This window comes from Zootoca vivipara, chromosome 2 (assembly GCF_963506605.1).
Source record: "Zootoca vivipara chromosome 2, rZooViv1.1, whole genome shotgun sequence".
Taxonomy (NCBI): domain Eukaryota; kingdom Metazoa; phylum Chordata; class Lepidosauria; order Squamata; family Lacertidae; genus Zootoca; species Zootoca vivipara.
Genome location: NC_083277.1, coordinates 67,563,753 through 67,585,758, shown reverse-complemented (window position 1 = coordinate 67,585,758; position 22,006 = coordinate 67,563,753). Strand labels below are relative to the sequence as shown.

The window sequence follows — 22,006 nt, the reverse complement described above, 5'->3', positions numbered from 1 at the left end:
TGGGCAAGATGCAGACAACTTCTGCAGCTACTGAAGACGACACCTGTAGATACGACAAGCAAAGGGTGGCAGGTTTAATCCCGTGGACCTCCAAGCAGGGCTGGGAACTTTGTGTGTGAAACCCTGGACTCCACTGCCAGTTAGGGTAGATTATACTGAGCTAGATGGACCAATGGTTTAATATAGTATAAAGCAGGCACCCCCAAACTGCGGCCCTCCAGATGTTTTGACCTATAACTCCCATGATTCCTAGCTAGCAGGACCAGTGGTCAGGGAAGATGGGAATTGTAGTCCAAAACATCTGGAGGGCCGAAGTTTGGGGATGCCTGGTATAAAGCAACCTCCTAGGACAATCTTAATAGAAATGTTTCTAGGAATGGTAACCTAGAGAATTTGTCTAATATACAATTCCAAGGCAAGCAGAAGGGATGAAGAACATCCCTTTAGCAAGGATGTTGGGATATATTCCTGTAAAAAGACTACTAAATTGGCCAGAAATGACTGCTCAGTAGACATTGATTCTGTGCAGCTATTCCCCAAGTGCAAAGTGATTACTAGGAATATATATGTTCACTTCACCTTGAATTACCCTCAAATGGGCAGCTAGACAATTCTAGTAAAGTACGACCTTATTTTGAATGGTTTTGCCTTATAAGGAGGCTCTAATCTAAGTTTCATTAAATGGTTTTTGTCAAGTTTGGGCTCTATCTATGGATTGTTTAAACACTGCATTCAGGAGAACAGATATTTGTTCTTCCTTTAAATTGCTTATACCTTTGCCTGTGTGCATACGTATATCAATTATATGTATTAGCATTAGAGATGTAAAAGTCAAATGGCACTGCCACAGTGGTTAAAAGCAGTGCTTTTTCAGGGGGTACTCAAGGTCACACAGTACTGGAATCTCTTTTGTGGGTTTGGGGCGGGGGCTTAAAAAGTGTGGCACTTACTGGGACAACTTCAAGGTGAGAATGATCACCTATTTTTCAAGGGGGGGAGGGAAGCACTGGTTGAAAGTATTATAATAAATAATTGGAAATTGGCTGCCTTTTAATGATTTATTCAGATCTGCTAAGCCTGATAAACATTTTTGCTTATGGTGTTACTTTAAAATGGACAAGGAACATTTAAACTGGAGAGGCATGTCCTACCTGTACTGTACCACTGCTGGTTAGTTGCACTTAAGAAATGGGAATCGTGCATTAACTCTTTACACTACACTAGCTTCACACCTCGCAGCTAAGTGGTTCCTTGCTCATCACAGGCATAAATATATGTGTTACTTCCACAGAATAAAGTCATTATTTCATGCTGACAAAGCAGGCATTGGCAAAATGGTGACTAAAGGCTATGCAGAAATTCAAGTCTGCAAAATTGTTGCGATATTCCCCCCCCCCCCCAAATATAATGTGGTTAGAAGGCCTTTATGGATAAAAGTTAATCATTTGAAGCTAAGCATGTGTGCACTTCTGTTCTTCCTTCCAGCAGTCAAAGGGAATTAGAAGACTGTGTGCTACTGAATGAAACAACCCAGGTTCCTTTGAGTCTCCCCACCCACAACTAGAGACTTGACATGAAGGCATTTCTTCATTATAGGTTGTCATATTTCAAAAAGCAAAATTCCTGACACCCGCAAAGTTGAGGTTTTTTTTTTAAGGAAACCACCAAAAATTGTTGAACTTTTTCTCTCCTTTTTTTAAGAAAGCCACCTAACCCCAAAATAGTGATTTTCAGTTTTGGGGGGCTGCTTCCGCTGCTTTTTCCATCGCGTTGCCATACACCTGGTTTTCCATTACAAAATCCCCCCATGCCATTTTTACACCTAAAACCAGGACATGTCAGGAATTTTCCTGATGTACAGCAAGCCTAAGTTAACAAAAACTTGCAGTTCTTAGAAATGAGTGGCTTGACTAGACCAATTTAGTCTCATTTGGATCCCAATGAAATAATAACTAACTATTCACATTGATTTCAGCAGGAATAGGCATTACTAACTTAGCCGAGCTACAACCTATTATTTAGGATGCATTTTTGCCTATGCTGTTCCATGTGCAATTCTGTGTAACCCAGTTAGGACCACATTTCATGTGGCCTTTGGAACGTGTGGGAAGAGCAGTATAAGAAATAGGCCCCAGCAGGCTAATGAAAAATTGTAGGGTTTCTAAAGCAGCAAGCTTGCCAGTTAAATTAGGATGGCTTACTTTAAAAAAATGTGTAAAGATGTGCCTTTTGTACCTTCTGAAAAATCAGGCATCTACCTAATGAGACAAGAAACAGAAATCTTTTGAGTATTTTGTGGACCCCCTCTACATACCTCTTTAAAAAAGCATGTGGGAAGTGTAGTGAGTTAAATGGGCCTTCAAGAGTGCTTTAAATTGACTACACCCCCCCCTCCAAAAAAAAGGGTAGTTGTGATGAATGTGTCTTAAAGATCTCCACTTCTGTTATTAAGGTAAAGGTAAAGGGACCCCTGACCGTTAGGTCTGGTCGCGAACGACTCTGGGGTTGCGGCGCTCATCTCGCTTTACTGGCCGGCGTACAGCTTCCGGGTCATGTGGCCAGCATGACAAAGCCGCTTCTGGCAAACCAGAGCAGTGCACGGAAACGCTGTTTACCTTCCTGCCAGAGTTGTACCTATTTATCTACTTGCACTTGCTTTCAAACTGCTAGGTTGGCAGGAGTAAGGACCAAGCAATGGGAGCTCACCCCGTTGCGAGGATTCGAACCACCAACCTTCTGATTGGCAAGCCCTAGGCTCTGTGGTTTAGACCACAGCGCCACCCGCGTCCCTAATTCTGTTATTAGTGAGAGCCTCTTTCCTCCCTCTTCCATAATATTAATCTCCATGTGCTTTGCACAGGAAAACAAAGCCAGTGAGGCGACGTGATGGTCCAGGTCTTGACTGGACAGGCATCTTGCATTTAACCAATTTGGCCCTAACTTTACTCGGTACAGAGGAGGACTGCTGGAAGTGAGAAAAGAATGCCGGTCCGCAGGGCAGGGGCAAGCTTCTTGCTGCTGATTGGTTCATGCATACACATACAAACTCTGCAGCACCGAACTCTCCATTACCTACTTCACCACCGGTGTAGAAGTCAGAGTTTGTCGGGTGAACGACAGCATCACTGTCGATGGTGGCAATGTCAGCCTGAACAACTTGCAACTACAACAGGTAAACAAATGTGCATCAACCATGTTGGTCAAAGACCCAAAACAGGATCTACATTTCCTCGTTATCCTACCTCTGGGCTTCAAAATGTGTGCCATTAAGAATAACAACCAAACCCAAAAAAATCTTTGTGCAAGTGTATGCGAAGAAAAGGGGGGGATGTAAGGAGGAAGCAGAGACGTATCAAATACATCAACTTTAGCAGCTGACCGACAGGACAAGGACAAGGCAAGCATTTCAGCATGTGTCAACAGCAGCTACAACCTTCTTGACTTTGCCGAAACCTGTGAAACTGGAATCTTACGGAATGTGGTAACAACATTCAATACCTGGATAATCAAGCCCAACAAAACAACTAGCTTCTCCAGTTTGATGATTCTTTGCATTTTTCCGTACACAACTCCCTACACATATTGGGGGTAAGCCATGATCCAGTCGACTTATGCGGGTCTCTTGAAAATATTGAGTTGCTGAATTCCCCCAAAGTCCCCCAATGGGACTAAGCCTGCATTCTTATATACCAGGCATGTCCAACAGGTAGATCATGATCTACCAGTAGATCACTGGACGTCTGTGGTAGATCGCTGGCTCCCCCCAAAGAAGCCCAACAAGTTTGGCTCCCCTAAAAATGCTCAAAACTTTTGCCCTGCACCCCCCAAAAATGGGGCTTTCCCCATCCCTAAATAAAGCTCAGCAACTTTGACCTGAACCCCAAAGAAACGGGCCTTTCTCCTTCCTCAAAAAAGCTCCAACTTTGATCTGAACCCCAAAAAAGGGGGTAGATCACTGCCAGTTTTTAACTCTGTGAGTTGATCACAGTCTCTTGGGAGTTGGCCATCCCTGTTATATACACTTACCTGGGCGTAAGCCCCACTGAATTCAATGGGAATTACTTCCGAGTAGAAATGTATAGGATTGTGTTATAAAAATGCTTAACTTTGGTTGGATGGTGCCTGTCGTAAAACTTGTCTGAAATTAGAAACGTGTGTGTGTGAATTTACAACCTAAGACCACATTATTTGAAGTTATGATAAAGTTTATTCATTAATATTTTATAAACAGTTAATCACTTTCACTTTGATAGTTTGCTTAAATTTCAAAGATAAGGAAAAACCATAAAATATTTTTGGTGAAGACTGGTCTAAGTAAAACTTTCTTGTGTCCTCTGTTTACTGATGCACATACTAGCATTGAGAAAAATCATCAGGTTGTCAAAATCAAATTCACTGTTTCATTAAAAAACTATTAAAAACTTGTGGAATCATTGAAAACAGTAATCTCCTCCTCTGCACACAGCAAAATAAGCCAGGTGCCAACTCTGCAGTGTTTCTAGTGCCTCCTGGAGATACATTTTTTCACACAGGCCTTTACTGGTCATTGACATAAACTCTTTTTTAAATGTAGTCTGTGCTGTATTTATTGCCTTTTAAGTTTTTTTATTAAAAAAAGTATTACTATTTATGTGTTAGAATCATAGAATCATAGAATCATAGAATCATAGAGTTGGAAGAGACCACAAGGGCCATCCAGTCCAACCCCCTGCCAAGCAGGAAACACCATCAAAGCATTCCTGACAGATGGCTGTCAAGCCTCTGCTTAAAGACCTCCAAAGAAGGAGACTCCACCACACTCCTTGGCAGCAAATTCCACTGCCGAACAGCTCTCACTGTCAGGAAGTTCTTCCTAATGTTTAGGTGGAATTTTCTTTCTTGTAGTTTGAATCCGTTGCTCCGTGTCCGCTTCTCTGGAGCAGCAGAAAACAACCTTTCTCCCTCCTTTATATGACATCCTTTTATATATTTGAACATGGTTATCATATCACCCCTTAACCTTCTCTTCTCCAGGCTAAACATACCCAGCTCCCTAAGCCGTTCCTCATAAGGCATCGTTTCCAGGCCTTTGACCATTTTGGTTGCCCTCTTCTGGACACGTTCCAGCTTATCAGTATCCTTCTTGAACTGTGGTGCCCAGAACTGGACACAATACTCCAGGTGAGGTCTGACCAGAGCAGAATACAGTGGTACTATTACTTCCCTTGATCTAGATGCTATACTCCTATTGATGCAGCCCAGAATTGCATTGGCTTTTTTAGCTGCTGCATCACACTGCTGACTCATGTCAAGTTTGTGGTCAACCAAAACTCCTAGATCCTTTTCACATGTACTGCTCTCAAGCCAGGTGTCTCCCATCCTGTATTTGTGCCTTTCATTTTTTTTGCCCAAGTGTAGTACTTTACATTTCTCCTTGTTAAAATTCATCTTGTTTGCTTTGGCCCAGTTGTCTAATCTGTTAAGGTCATTCTGAAGTGTGATCCTGTCCTCTGGGGTGTTAGCCACCCCTCCCAACTTGGTGTCATCTGCAAACTTGCTCAGGATTCCCTCAAGCCCATCATCCAAGTCATTGATAAAGATGTTGAACAAGACTGGGCCCAAGACAGAACCCTGTGGCACCCCACTAGTCACTACTCTCCAGGATGAGGAGGAGCCATTGATGAGCACCCTTTGGGTTCGGTCAGTAATCCAGCTACAAATCCACTGAATGGTAGCATTGTCTAGCCCACATTTTACCAGCTTCTTTACAAGAATATCATGGGGCACCTTGTCAAAGGCCTTGCTGAAATCAAGATAGGCTACATCCACAGCGTTACCTTCATCTACCAGGCTTGTAATTCTGTCAAAAAATGAGATCAGATTAGTCTGACATGACTTATTTTTCAGGAACCCATGCTGACTTTTAGTGATCACAGAGTTTCTTTCTAGGTGCTCACAGACTGTTTGCTTAATGATCTGCTCTAGAATCTTTCCTGGTATTGATGTCAGGCTGACTGGGCGGTAATTGTTTGGGTCCTCTCTTTTCCCCTTTTTGAAAATAGGGACAACATTTGCCCTCCTCCAGTCTGCTGGAACTTCGCCTGTTCTCCAGGAATTTTCAAAGATTATTGCCAGTGGTTCTGAAATCACCTCTGCCAGTTCTTTTAATACTCTTGGATGTAGTTCATCTGGCCCTGGAGACTTGAATACATCTAAACTAGCCAAGTATTCTTGTACTACCTCCTTACTTATTCTGGGCTGTGTTTCCCCTGCTGAATCATCTGCTCCATATTCTTCAGGTCGGGCGTTGTTTTCTTTCTTGGAGAAGACTGAGGCAAAGAAGGCATTGAGGAGTTCTGCCCTTTCTCTGTCCCCTGTTTGCATTTCACCATGTTCTCCTCTGAGTGACCCCACTGTTTCCTTGTTTTTCCTTTTGCTACGGACATACCCATAAAAGCCCTTTTTGTTGCTTTTAACCTCTCTGGCGAGCCTGAGTTCATTCTGTGCTTTAGCTTTTCTGACTTTGTTTCTACACGTGCTGGCTATATGTTTGAATTCCTCTCTGGAGATTTCCCCCCTTTTCCATTTTTTGTACATATCCCTTTTAAATCTTAACTCAGTCAAGAGTTCTTTAGATAGCCAGCCTGGCTTCTTTAGGCACCTTCCATGTTTCCGTCTCATTGGTATTGCCTGAAGTTGTGCTTTTAATATCTCCCTTTTAACAAACTCCCAACCATCATGAACTCCCTTCCCTTTTAGTATTACTGTCCATGGGATTTCACCCAGCGTTTCCCTAAGTTTTCTGAAGTCGGCTTTCTTAAAGTCTAGAATTTGGACCTTAGTATGCTTGGTTGCTCCTTTCCGCTGGATAATAAACTCCAGAAGAGCATGGTCACTCCCACCTAATGATCCTGCCACTTCTACCCCACCAACCAAGTCATCACTATTGGTTAGGACCAGATCTAAAATGGCTGATCCTCTTGTTGCTTCTCCCACTTTCTGGACAATGAAGTTGTCTGCAAGGCCAGTGAGGAATCTGTTCGACCTTATGCTCTTGGCTGAGTTTGACATCCAACAAATATCAGGATAGTTGAAATCCCCCATTACTACTATCTCACTTCCTTTGGAATGCTTGGCCATCTGTTCCAGGAAGGCATCATCTGTGTCCTCAGTTTGGCTTGGGGATCTATAGTAAACTCCCACAATGAGATCACTGTTGTTTTTCTCTCCCTTAATTTTGACCCAGATACTCTCAATTTGGCTTTGAAGTTTTAAATCCTGGATCTCTTCACAGGTATACATATCCCTAACATATAAAGCTACTCCTCCTCCTTTCCTGTTTGGTCTATTTCTCTTAAATAGATTGTATCCCTCTATTACTACATTCCAGTCATGAGACTCATCCCACCAGGTTTCAGTGATGCCTATTATGTCATATTTAGTTTGCTGTACCAAGAGCTCAAGTTCATCTTGTTTATTTCCCATGCTCTGTGCATTAGTATACAGACATTGAAGACCGTTGATCATTCCCCCATGTCTCTTATTTAAGGATATTTTCGTCCCACCACTAGGTCTGCATGCTGCTTGCTCCATTTGGTCCTTGACATTTGGATGATCATCTTCAGCATTTGATAGACTCCTACCTTCAGGACCACTGTCTCCCTCCCCCACATAAGTCAGTTTAAAGCCCTCCTGATGAGGTTTTTGAGTTTTGTGGCAAAAACATTCCTCCCAACTTTTGTGAGGTGCAGTCCATCACTTGCCAGAAGTCCATCTTCAAGAAACTGCAGACCGTGATCTAGGAATCCAAACCGTTCCTGTTTGCACCATTTGCGAAGCCAGTTGTTCACTTCCCCTATTTTTCTCTCTCTCCCTGGGCCATGTCGTTCAACTGGGAGGACAGAAGAGATGACAATTTGTGCATCTAATTGCTTCAACTTCCTGCCCAGAGCCTCATAATCATTTTTGATCTTCTGTAAGCTATGGCTTGCAGTGTCATTGGTTCCCACATGCACCAAAAGGAAGGGGTATTTGTCGGTGGGTTTTATGATTCCTTGCAGCCGTTCTGTTACATCTTTGATCTTGGCCCCAGGTAGACAGCACACCTCTCGAGACATCTTGTCAGGCCCACAGATCACTGCTTCTGTACCCCTCAGTAGGGAATCCCCAATCACCACTACACGCCTCTTCATGGGCTTGGTTGGGATTCTTCTATGTGCTGTCCCTTCCAAGGTTACCTGCAGTGTTGTTAACTGTCTGGTGTTTTTTTTTTTTAAATGAAGTGTGATATGCTTACCTAAAAGCAATTAAGGTAAAGGTAAGCTATTGCAGCCTCCCCCAATGTAAGTACCCTGCAGATGTTCTGAATTACATGTCCGCTTGTTGCAGGTGATGGGAGTTGTAGTTTAAAACACCTAGCCCAGGTTAGGGAGGATTGAGCTACTCCACAAAATCACGTAGATTAGTATTATTAAATGTACGCCCTTTGAATGACAAGACAACTTTCTTTTTGAGCAAAGCGTTATTTAAAAATACAGGTAGTGTCGACAGTGTATGATTAAAATAATCTTTGTTTATAACTGAACAAGAAGCTGATTGAATTAAAAACAGGGAAGGAAGCAGGGGATCATATTAGGTCATTATCTCTCACTATCAGTTTCTACCTCTACCTACTTCAATGAAAAGAATAATCAGAATGGAGAAACTACTTATTTTGATGACGGATATTTAACAGTTTTAGCTCTCAAAAAATCCATATACGAAACATCCCCAAAAGAACCAACAGTCACATTCGATTATTATGGAACAATAAGTTAATTAGGTAATAGTGATATATAATAACCCACCCTTTTATGTATTTTGAGGCTTTCAAAATCTTGCATTTATTACACGAGAGGAGTAGTGTGAGCATTCCATAATTTCCATGTGACTGTTAGTTATGGCAGCCCATTCCCCATTTACCTAGATCATCTTTAAGGTCAATGTCAGCATTGGTGGGATTGATAATGGCCTCCACTTCGAAGCCGGCTAAATTACTGATTTCACTGTGAATAAGGTTCAGCTGAAAAGAAAAGCATGAGGTGGGAAATAACAACAGGACAGTTGGGAAATCACAGAGAAGCTGCAGAAAAGTAAGACTCGCAACGCAGGTAGGGGTAGCATCACTGCAAACCAATGTGCAGAAATAAATGGCAGGCTACTGGCAAACAAACAAAATGGAATATGCTTCAAACTCAAGACTCGGACATGATTCTGTACATGGGAAGGAAGCACTTGTGTCAGGTCAGAGCTTTAACTTGCCAAGCTTTAATGCCTGATGGGGATGAACTGGCAAGAGGCTGGGATGTCAGGTCCCTAGCACCTCTGCTGGCTTCCTACCAGGCAGTAGTGGATGTTGGGGCACTAGCGCTTACTTCAACTCTGATTGGCCATGTCACTACTGCCATTGGGAGTTAGAGGGGTAAAGTAGCAGTGAGGTTGGTGTGGTGCAAACCCACTGGCAGGACTGCTGGATTGTCCCTGAGCTGGTATGCAACTACAGGAAGTTACCAGCAATCATTTCACATGGCATGTACCTGATCTGCTTACAATGACATGCAACCAATGGATATTTTGGTTCACTGTTGCATATGGTGGATAGGGAAGAGAAGGGGTGACTTTGCATGTGTGTGGAATTTCAATAAGGATACCTTAAGGCTACACTGCTCTCTTATCTGGGAATCAAGCCCCAATGAACCCAGGGTGCAATGTGCATGGTAAACTTTCTACAAATGGGTAACCAAAATAAGACAATGTCTCCTTTCCACTTGGCAGGATGCTGCAGGAGACCAAGAATAAGAGCTTTCGCACCAGTCAGTTTGGTAGGGAACCCTCCACCAAGTAAAGTGAGGTGGGTGGCTGCTAGGGAGAGGGCCTTGTCAGTGGTGGCACCCCAGTTATAGAAGGTCCTCCCTACAAGAGTCTTTCCTGGTGCCTTCTTTATGATATTGTCCGAATAATATTTCATGTGAAGCCTTTAAAAAATAAATCTTCCCAGGATTTTTTAAATCTTCAAATGAGAATGTTTATGTTGCATAGGCTCCAGATTTTGTACTTTAAAAAATCCCTACATGATTTGTACCTTGCATTCTTTGGAGCAGGGAACCCTTTCGGTTCCATGGGCTAGATCCATATCAGGAACTGACCTGCGGGCCAAATTTGGCACGATGTCATTGTGAGTCACATGACTGACAGGTGGAGAGGGCCACCGACCTGTCAAAGCCCCCTCTTGCATTACTACTTATTTTAGCAGTATTCAATTATTATTTTTTTGTCAATGCGAAGGGAGAAAAATAAAATAGCCGTTTTTCAAATGCAAACAAAATACAAAGTGCCAAAAAGCATTGACATGCTGTAGGGAGCAGCCCAGCCTTCAAAGTGGAAGTAAGGAGTCAACTGAAATGAAGGGAGCGGTGCAGATGGAGAATCAGAATAAAGGCTTGGGAGTCAGAGATGTGTGGGCAAAAATTATTCCTGCCAGTTTTTGAATGTAAGATGTGTATTTCTTCTGAATCGGAATGATTTATGCCAAGGCCTACAGAATCTATGGGAATTACTTCATGCACTTATAATAATTTCTATGTTTTCTCATACTCTACTGTTTGCTTATACTCTACTGTTTGAGCCTTGCATCGGCACAATGGGTGTCGGCAGAAGAAAGCAAAAATCAGACATTGAATAAAGATACTTTATGTTGGTAACTTGCGAGAATTCTCAAGGGACTCAATTTCTTAATATATTCATAAACTAGCTTGTTGTAACCAGAATTAGATCTAAATGTAGTTTTTAATGTGTGGCGGATGAAGCTCAACAAAATACTATAATAATATTTTCTTCAGTAGAACAAAAAACACCAAGTAATAGACATACAAAATATCAACAAGTACAAAATGTTAGCATTTCTCAGTGCAAATACCTAAACCTTCTCTATTTCCAAATGAAAAAAACTTGACTTTGGAGGTTAGATGCACATATAAACACGCCTTCCAAGCTACTTTCTTCACTGGGGAAAGGGACTATTATTCAATATGAAATACGTAATAATTAGCAAAAGGAACATAACATTTTGTGATTTATGTAACTGAACATGTAACACCCCACTTTTAAGCATTTTCTCACTGTAACACAGACATACAATCAAGTTTCTGAAGGGTGTTTATGAAACCTTTCCTGGGCGTTTGGTTCATGCAATAAGGACGGATCTACATGATATTACAAGGCAATTGCAGAGTTTCCAATTCTGCATTTGCCTCTTAACTTTTAACGCAAGAGGGATAGGCCTTTGTGGAGGAGACTGGGAAGGGGAGCTGCTTAACCCTTCTCCCACCACTGATTTTTCCTTCCAATCACTATTCAAAATTCTTTTCTCCTCTGAATGGGCATTTCCAGTATTAGGAGTTAGCTTGAATGTGTGTGGAATACTTTGGAGGATGCTTGCAGGAGACTCAGCAGATGGAAGAAGAGTTAAGCGATCCCACTGCAAATGCCTCCAACCCTGCAAAAATCTCTAAATTATCATTAACAGGCAACCATGCTTGGAAAACATATTGCAGGCCAGCTAAATTGTGAGGTATGTTGGTATGAAAGACCACAAACGTATTTACTGAATTAATTACTGCAATGCCACCTGGCATTTTTCCCCAAAATTTAATTTACTGGGGCCGTTATCAACAGGGCCTTACAGACATAGATGACAATATAGCAAAGCCATTTCATTTTCAGCACAAGTTCGCTAAAACAAGTACGCTGTCATGTGCAGATGCTTTTTAAACCACAGAACATGTTGTTGCCTTCAACTAGGAGGCTAAGTGTGCTCCTCTGGGGACCACCTGCATCCAGGGATGTCAGCATCAGTCATTATCACAATTAACCTTTTTGGCTAGGCACATAGCTTCGTTTATTTATTCCTCCCTCTCCTTCGCTAGTCAGCCTTTTCACATCTATCCAAAACTCCACCACCAGAATTTGCTGATTCCATGATGCCCCTTTTAAAGCTCTCTATAGCATCTGTCCACAATCTATTTCTCCTTTTCTTTCCCATTACACCTTTCCTCCCTGTCCTCAGCTCCTTCCCCTCTACTACTACCAACCACTCAGAGGTTTCTTGCTGGGCACAATGGAGGGGGTCAACGTAGTGCTAAGATGAACAGATTTCCATCTTGCCTGATAGCTCTCCTTTCCCTTCCCCTCACACACTCTTCTGGAGGTTTTCCTGATCCTCCAGAGCAGATTTTGGGAAGGAGCAGGGAAGCCTTGTTGCACTAGTGGGAATATTTATGACACCACCAGTTTCCCCTTCCTGCCTCCCTAGCATGGCTCCCTGAACTTTTATGTGATACCACTTCTTCCTCCCCTTTCATATTGCTACTGAAACCCCATATTTTCTGTGAGGCCTTTGGCTTAACCCCTGAATGCCCATTCATGCCTGTAACTACATTTTTAATTATGTGCAGCTGCATTTGCCCATAGTCATCCGTTGCTACTTTCATTTCTCCTTTTCATTCTCCTGTTTGTCTATATTTAGACAGCAATCCCTTTTGGACCTTTCCCCCCACCCCTTTTATCTCCTTCACCCCCCAACGCTTTGCCAGCTGTGTTAATCATGGCAGGTGGGGGAGAATAGGGAAGTTGGGTGTGTGCCAAGCCGTTGAAGAAGCAGGGAAGTCCCTCCTAAGTAATACTGTGTGTTGCACCCAACTAAGTTCTACATAGAGTAAACCCAATTAAATTGATAAGCCTAAGTGTGCCAGCTTACTAGTTTCAGTGGGTCTGCTTTGAGCAGGACAAGCACTGGATACAATCCTGTCCATCTATTTAAAAAGGTAAAGCTAAAGGTAAAGGTACCCCTGACCATTAGGTCCAGTCGCGGACGATGCTGGGGTTGCGGCGCTCATCTCGCTCTATAGGCCAAGGGAGCCGGCGTTTGTCCACAGACAGCTTCCGGGTCATGTGGCCAGCATGACTAAGCCGCTTCTGGCGAACCAGAGCAGCCCATGGAAAAGCCGTTTACCTTCCCACCAGAGCGGTACCTATTTATCTACTTGCACTTTGACGTGCTTTTGAACTGCTAGGTGGGCAGGAGCTGGGACCGAGCAACGGGAGCTCACCCCATTGCGGGGATTTGAACCGCCGACCTTCTGATCAGCAAGCCCAAAGTTCTGTAGTTTAGACCACAGCGCCACCCGTATCCCCCGTACATCTATTTACTATTAAAAACTGTATTGCACAAACCTACCTTCTGCCCAAGGAATAGACTTTTTGTAGAAAGGACGGTGAAGCCATCTGTTGGGGTGCCTTCTGTTGTGCTGTCAGCACTTGCTGATTTGCTGACTTCTCCCTGTTTCTTCTCGGTCAAAATCAACCAAGCAATCAGTTAGTAAAATCCACAATTAAACAGACCAACGCAGCACAACTAATCATATGCTCATGAAATACATGCACACTGCTCTATTGCAGCTACTCCACAGAGGGAACCAGTTTGCAAAGCCCCCACTGATAGACTAGACACATGCTAGATGTATTCACAAATTCACACTCCTCACTGTGTTGGTAATCCATACGCTATACCATATGGAATGTGTTTTACCATCCATCTAGCAATGCAAGTGGGAATCTGTCTCTGACATACCTCAGCTGAAGAAGTGTGCATGCACACGAAAGCTCATACCAAAATAAAAACTTAGTTGGTCTTTAAGGTGCTACTGAAGGAATTTTTTTATTTTACTTCGATCCAGACCAACACGGCTACCTACCTGTAACCATACCTCAGCTGAGTGATTCTCATATAGGTAAAACAATACGGTACTCTTGATTGGATTCCTCTAAAGGTGTGATGTCAAAGGCAAATCCATGTTGTGTTTGTTTCTTCCCCAAAGGTATAAGCAACAAAGGATATTTTTACTTGCGTACATTTCCTTTGCATCAAGAAGGTCCCAGATTCAGTCCCAGGCAGGGCTGGGAAAATATTCCTATCTGAAACAGTGGTGAGCTACTGCCAGTGAAGCTAGATGGCCCAAGAAGGCAACTTCTTACAGCTGCAGAGGAATTCTGCTTTTGTAATCATGGCATAAAGCAGGAGCGGATAACCCTTTGGGCCCAGTGGGCCAGATCTTTATATCCCACTGCCCTGTGGGCCAACTCTGGCAAGCCGGTGGGACTACCCACCTCTCAGTCACCTGATGTCACAATGATGTCAGCTGACTGACAGGTGGATTGTCCTGCTCACCAGTCAACACTGGCCTGTAGGGTTGCAGGGGAGGAGGGAGAGAGGTTGAACACCCTGTGCATTAGCTGACGTGTGTGAAGTTCAATGCTGCTTTCTGCAGGGTTTGGGTGCACAGCAAGTTCTCTGTGGGAAACTTGCTCGCATACCTGAACCAAGCAGGGCTGACCTCCTCACCCATCAGCTGAGGCGAAGGGATTCAAGCCAGACTTCTGCAGCGATTGGCTGCCTGAGAAACCAATCCGGCCACATCTCTATCTGCCCTGCCCCTGATACCACATAAGATGTGAGGCGTGGGGCAGGTAGGCATGGCTTGGGGAGAACAGCTTGAAGGGCCAAATGTGGCCTGCAGCCAGAGGTTCCCCATCCCTATTAGAAAGGGTACATTAGGAAATGAAATGTTCTAGAATCTATAATGTGCTCACCTTCACCTCCACAGAATGACCAAGTGGTATATGGCCCACTGCTCTCTGTAGCATGTCGCTTGTAACATTTACAAGGCGCAACTGGCTTGCCAGGAGGGGAGATTGCGCTACTCTGCTGGCAGGTGAGTTGTTGTTGCTTACCAGGAAAGAGAGAGGGAGAGGAGAGGTGCAGGGGAGGTCAGCATGGGGCAAATAGGCCAGTAGGTACACTGGGTTGGCTCCACCAGCGCATTTGCACGATGCCAACCTCTCCACCGCCTCTCCCTCCCACCCAGTAAGCAACGGGGACCCACCTGCCAGGAAGCTGGCACCACCTCACCTGGTAAGCTGCTTCTAGAGTCAGATCAAGTGTCATCCAGACAACAAGGAATAATCTATGTCAGGCATCCCCAAACTTCGGACTACAATCCCCATCATCCCTGACCACTGGTCCTGTTAGCTAGGGATCATGGGAGTTGTAGGCCAAAACATCTGGAGGGCCGCAGTTTGGGGATGCCTGATCTATGTCATACATAAACACTAACAGTGCATCAACACACTAATTTTATAAGTCTAAAGGGGCTTGCTTCTAGGTAAACATACATAGAACTAGGCTGTAAAGGAAACAGAAGGATACCTTAGACTTTCTTGCTCCTTTCTTGCCACCTGGTTTCTTTATTGTGGTTTTCTTCTGTGATGGAGATTTTGCCTTTTTGGCTGGTGGCGGAGTGATGATCGCTTCCAGTTTTCCTTTCGATCCCCGTTTCTTCGCCAACAATTCTGGGTGAATATTTGGTAATACACCACCGCTGGCTATGGTGACGCCTTTCAACAGCTTAAATGGAAACGGAACAAACAGGCAACGCTGAATGGCTTTGAAACTGGGAGAAACCAGGCGCCTTGCCACCAAAGGCAAGGGAAACGAACAAATGAAAAACTCAGAGCAGGGAGATTACGTGTCAACTTTAACCTGAAGAGTTGCTGATACATTTCCCATTCATGTAATTAAGCCGGGCCAACCACAAACTACTTCTTATATCCTGAATTACAATCCTGAATTATATCCCTGAATTGCAAAGGAGAATCAAAAGGAAAATCTTTTCACCTGATTTAATTCTTCGTCGTTTGCTACAGCCAAGAGGATATGTCTAGGTGTGACACGACCCTTCTTGTTGTCCCGCGCGGCATTTCCAGCCAATTCAAGAATTTCCGCTGTCAAGGAAGAGAAGACTTTCTTAATTCAAAACAACAGAGAAACACCTGGCCTTTGTCTGGTGAATAAGGGGACGAAGTAGCATATAGTCGATTTTCTAGCACTTCACAAAAGGTATGTAGCCACCTGCTCTCCTAGTACCTCATGGTCACAAACCACAGTAGTATTTGCTTAATAGTAGATATGCAACCCCGGCTCCATTATTAATCCTCCATAGGAATTTACAGTTACGAACGACTTGACAACCGAATTTTTCGACTTACGAATGGGGGTAATGGCCACGTGCCTACGAATGTCTCGACATCCGGGGGGAAACCGCAGCGGTTTTAGATAGGGATTTTCCGACTTACGAATTTTTAGATGGGGTTGCTTCGACTTACGAATTTTTCCGTTATCAATGCATTCCTATGGGAAATCGCGTTTCCAATGGCGTTTTCCGACTTACGATTTTTCCGACTTACGAAGGTCCCTTCGGAACGGATTGAATTCGTAAGTCGAGGCACCACTGTATGTGCAAAAATAAACCTGTCTCACAACGTGATCAAGACAGCATTTCTTCTTTGCCTCTGCAAGATTTCAGAGGGTTTTCCTGGGTTTTGTCATCATTTTGGGGTCAAAATTCTATGGCCGGGAATGCATTAGAAATTTCCCAGGAGGAATCAATTAAAATTACCAACTCGTTATGTGAACACTCACTTAACAAACAATTTCATGAGAATGCATTGCATTTGGATAGCAAAACCTGCATGTGGAATCTGCCAATCTACATGACAGCCTATTTATTCTGATGACAAACTAAAAGATAACAAACCAATATAAGAGAAATTATTTATTGGGAACTAAGGAAAGACCCAATACAGAACTACATTTGTCTGGTGTGTGTTGCATTTTTTTTTAATCGAGCTTTTGGTCCAGATAATTTTTGCACAATGTTCCAGATTTTCAAACCAGAAGTACTATTGTTTTTTAACCTAACTGAAATACAGAAACAACTATGGATATTTTCATGTTTTAATACATATTCTGTGCATCTTGGGTAGTCTGTTTTGCCTGATTATTAGGAGTTTTCCATGAATCCCTACATAAAAAATATGTAGGAAGGGGAATAATTTCTAGTGAAAAAAGGAAACTATTAAACTATAGTTTGCATGATATAAAGGATTAGCTTCAGTACATATACTAGGTAAGCTGACCTTTATAATATTCCTCAGGTACTATAATCACAATTCCTGTGATAAGCCTCTTATGACACTTACTTTGACTACAACAGCAGATGTATTTTTATCAATGATATTAGGAATTGTTCAGTGTCATATTTCTAAAAGACGCAGTACTGAGAGAGTATTTTGTTTCTCTAGGTTGATGACTTAACATGATTCCACACGTGTGGCTAAAATTTTTTTATGACAGACCAACTTTTAATTTAAAAACCTGGAAAGTTAATTCAATATTGAATGTCATTTCTGTGAGGCGCTATTAATGCTCACAGCATCCCTGCGTGTTGAATATTCAGGGTCAAGTCACTTGTCATAATTCCAGACAAGGCAGTGAAATTGTTTGGCTATTATCACCTCCTGCCTGGAATTGTAACACATGAATCAGCCCTAAGGCCATGTATTATAGGAGCTAAACACCTGCAGTGATACAGATGCTGTAATACTCCAAGGAACCTACTTCTGCTCCTTTTCTCACCTGTGTCCAATAGGACTCTGCTACCGTAAGCCAAGTGGTCTCCAAGGTCAAGGAGGGACGGAATTGCAATCCTTTTTGTTTGATAGCATATTAACAGCAGGGCAGATCTTAGGACAAGGCAACTTGGGAGTACCCTGGTAGGTCAGCCATGTGCCGATGAGGTCCTGTGTACTGGTTTGTGAATTGATGCACGCCCATCATTCACTTCAAGTGACAACCTGCCTATGCAAATAGTGAGTGGCAAATCAATCTTTCAGTTCATTGGCTTGCGCCAACTCAAACACAATTATTTTTCAAGAGAGGCAGTTCAAACATTTAACCGTGAGTCATCAAGCACTGAGTACTGAGAACTGGTGTAGCTAAGAGACTGATTTATGAATTAGTAAGTCCCTGGGATGAATCTTGGCTCTGCCATGAACTCACGAGAGTGGGGAGGGAAGGAATAATAATTATTCAGCGTTGCTGTGATGATTTCAGTGGGGGAGACCTTGGACCAGTCACTGTCTCTCAGCCTAACATATCTTACAGTGTTGCTGCAAGGAGAAAATGGAGGGAGGATGAACCATATACACCACCTTGAGTCCCTTGGGGGAAAGGTGGAATATGTAATAAAATAAAATATAGAAATCCTGAATGTGAAACATTTTGATCACTTGAAATCTTTGTACGAATTTCTTATTATTACCACCATCACTACTACTACTACTACTACTAAACACTTACACATTCATTACCACTATCCTGAAGAGAGATTAACATTAACTAGCAGTGGGCACTGTGAATATTTACCAAGAGATGTAATTTATTTCCCCCTGCCAAGCACTCATCCCAGCCACAAATAAGGGGTGTTCACACATTACACCCAATGAGTGTACAATTCGCTTACTTATGTAAACATAGGTACACTTTCACACAAACACTTGTATAAGTGTTAGCAACAACTTGTTCTACCCATGTTCAGTGTAACATGTGAACAGGACTATAAATATACTGTGTTGCCACTGCCTGACTATCAAATATTGCTGAAAACCCAACTAGGCTTTCTTTTCTCTTCCTCCATGAGGGGAATAAGTGTATCCCAACAACTCTCAAGAATCTTTGGGAGAAGCCATGACTGTTAAAAGTGTTGCTATAGTGCCTGAAATGTATGGTGTGGATGCGGCCTTCCTCATGCTATTTAATTTCAAAGGGTCTTCTCTGAGTAGGTCTAACATGGGATACGACCCTCATGGGTTTTATTTCAAAAGATTTATCTTCCAGTTTGAGCAAATGCTTTGTCAAGTCTGGCAGGAGATGCTTTGTCAGGCTGTTGAAACACTTGCTCAAGCAAGAGCAGAACAGAAAGATTAATTTGGGAAGCATATTAGTCTTAATCGTAATAGCTGCAGTGTCAATATTATTTCAATGGCAGCTTTCTGACCACAGAACAGTACCCCTGCAGTTTCCTAGCAAAATGTGCTGCTTTGGTTTGTGGTGAGTGATTCTTCCAAGGAAGCCAGATCTTTGCTCTGTCCCAATTCTCCATACTGTTCCCAAATTACAACGTCTAAGAACACAAATGGTACCAAGTTGTATGGGAAACAGCCCTACTAGAAAAACTAACCAGTAAGCTGAAACTGACACGGGGACAAACAGAAGAAGACACCTTCACCCCAGTATGGTTCCCCTTCATCACTTATACAGCCCAACAGGACAATGACAAAAACTTACCATCAGCATACAAATCAATATGGCTAACTTGATCAAAACACCCTCCCTCCCTACTCACGCAAGAAATTAAGGATCATCACAGCCAACCATAAATGAACAACCACTTTCTAAGACAAATCCTGACCTCTCTCACCAACAAAGAAACATGAACAAACAACAGAGAACCTGCACAAACGACGCTGACGCCGAACCCCTACACATATCAAGAAAAACAGAAACATCGGCAATCCACCACACCCAACTCCCCATCCCACCTACCTCTTTCCCCCCCTTCCTCATAATGTCTCAACAAGTAAAATTGATGTGTAAAAATGATGCATGAAAAAAAATGAGACATTGCGCTACCTTTGTAACCTAAGAAAATCTTTAATAAAAATAATTATTTAAAAAAACTGAAGAATACTCAGCAAAAAAAAGAAGAAGAACACAAATATCCTCTAAGCTGCTTTCCCAACAGAAGGGAACAATCCGATCCTCAGGCACTGCACTTTGAGGGGAAATACAAGAGAGGGTGGAAATGGACTTAAGGTTCAGAAAAAGGAGGAAGAGAGATCTACTGAGTACCAAGTTAGACATGCTGCCAATTATATCAGTTGGAGTACCATTAGGATTTTTTTTAATAGAGCAGGTGCTGAGGGCCTGGGTTTTTATTGGGACAACAGCAAATGGGTGGAGTTTCAATATCTAATACCCCAGTCATGGAGCTGTTAACTCCAAAGGAAAAGCTCTCATGGCGCCAATCTTCTAGCAACATTACAGTACATTTCTTCCTTGGAAGTAGACTTCTCTCCAAGTTCATCTTGAGCACAGCAAGGTCATTGGAGGGGTAAATAACTTAATCCCGAGCATCCAATCCTATTCCTCTCATAAACAGAAAAACTGAAGCTAAACTCAGAAGTTCGCACTCAGGATTCATCATGCCCCCCCCTCCTCTGGAGGACACAGCTATAATATAATAAACTCTGTGTTTAGGTCAGAGATGGACTATCCAGGCATGCAATATTGGTTAATATGGCACCCCTGGCCAGCAAGCCAAATCCACAGTCTGCAGCAAGAAGCACTGATGAGACAGAGTGAGGCCCTGTGGGGCTGCAGAAAAGAAATGGAAAAGCAATTCCACCAGCTTGGGGAAGGCAGATTGATCTTATCCTGACAACTTGCATTTGGGACAGCTAAACCGATGAGCACCTCATCTTCCCTCTGCCTTCTGCTTCAAGCAGGCCTTAGCATTCTGGGGAATGCTACTTACTATGCTGATCGCCCTCCCCCATACATACATACATACATACATACATGCAGTTAGAGTATTTTATTCTTAGCAATTTCTCTCACAGACTAGACTCATTGAAATCAATGACCCCAAGTTAGTCAAGTACAGTCGTACCTTGGAAGTTGAACGCCTTGCAAGTCGAACATTTTGGCTCCCGAACGCCACACACCTGGAAGTGATTGTTTCTGGTTTGCAAATGTTCTTTGGAACCCAAGTGTCCATTGTGACTTCCGCAGCTTCCGTTGGCTGCAGGAGCTTCCTGCAGCCAATTGGAAGCTGTGCCTTGGTTTCCGAAACATTTTGGAAGTCAAATGGACTTCTGGAATGATTCTGTTTGACTTCCAAGGTACGACTGTATGTCAATTTCAGTGGATCTCCTCCAAGTGGGGACAAATACAACCCTTTGTATTTATTATGCCCTAGTAACAAATTTGCCTTTTTTACTCTTGACATCCAATACAGAGAATACATCTAATACAGAGAAGTTATATCGTAACCAGAGAGTCTGTGTTAAGTGTTGCTCTTCAATATCTGAAAGGAACTTTTTATTTGTCCTTCATCCGTTTCTTTCAGGGGACACCTGTTTTTGACGTTTTTCTCCGTGGGCAGGAAGCAATTTTGAAAGCACTGTTTCCTAATGGCCCTTCGGGGAAGTCTATGTACCCCACTTCCTTTTCAGACTCGGGAAGAAAGCATGGTTCAAGAGGAAGGATAGAAATGAGGAAGCAGCATTCTTTTCCGTGCACTCAGGCTGCTGTTCTGCATTTATCTTGGAGCAAAACTCATTGAGCTCAATGGGGCTTACGTCTCAGTAGGTGTGCACAGGATTTGTGTGGTCATGCACACGCTCCATTCTAAGGGTCAGCTAGCTTGAGGAGTCCCGCCTTGCATTCTGATTTTAAAAAGCCCTGCCCAATAAATGCCCCTTTTTTTGTAATTAAACAAAAGCTGAACTGGAGCATTCATGGCGGAACTTTTAATGTGCACAAAGGATTTCCAATGAGATTCCTCATCCACAACAATAAACAAGCAAGCAAGCAAGCAAACAAACCTTTGGCAAGAGGGAAGGACTTTTGGGAAACAAATAAACACAATGCAGCAGGGCTCTTTAAGGATGCTTTAAAACAGAAGAGCCAATGTGGTGCCCCTCTAGATGCTTTTAGATCTCCCCTGTTGTCATTGGGCATGCTGGCTGAAGCTGCTGAAAATTGGCCTCTCCTGCTTTAAACCATTTTTACCTAGCATAGATATGAACACAACTGATCAGCTTCACAGAAAACACTTTAAACTATTAAGCGTCCAATGTGAAAATTCATGAGGAACTATTACGCAGGTTTTAATATCATCAAAACTGATGTCATATCCCTCTCATGCGCAGACATAGAAGTCATTTCATGTCCAATCTGTTGTGTGTAAAAAGAAGACGTGTAAGATTCCAAATTTGCTTGATAGCTTCCCCACCCCCAGCATTTTGGACA

The 22,006-nt window shown here is 42.9% G+C and overlaps 1 protein-coding gene across 7 annotated transcripts in view; it reads right to left on the bottom strand.

Moving 5' to 3' along the window:
• Positions 1–22,006, bottom strand: part of LOC118080370 (core histone macro-H2A.1) — a 50,665-nt gene that overhangs the window by 5,113 nt on the left and 23,546 nt on the right. For 3 of the 7 annotated variants that reach the window (XR_009557144.1, XM_035105481.2, XM_035105482.2), the window contains exons 3-6: positions 15,749–15,855; positions 15,281–15,478; positions 13,253–13,360; positions 8,941–9,040 (exon numbers count right to left, since the gene is read on the bottom strand). Coding sequence is in view for 4 of the 7 variants with exons in the window: in XM_035105481.2 (XP_034961372.1) it covers positions 8,941–9,040; positions 13,253–13,360; positions 15,281–15,478; positions 15,749–15,855 (513 nt within the window). In the remaining 3 variants the exon portion in view is untranslated. Of the gene's footprint in view, positions 1–3,000; positions 3,164–8,940; positions 9,041–13,252; positions 13,361–15,280; positions 15,479–15,748; positions 15,856–22,006 lie in introns of those variants that run through there. The other 4 variants (XR_009557145.1, XM_035105483.2, XR_009557146.1 and 1 more) reach the window with 3 other exon arrangements.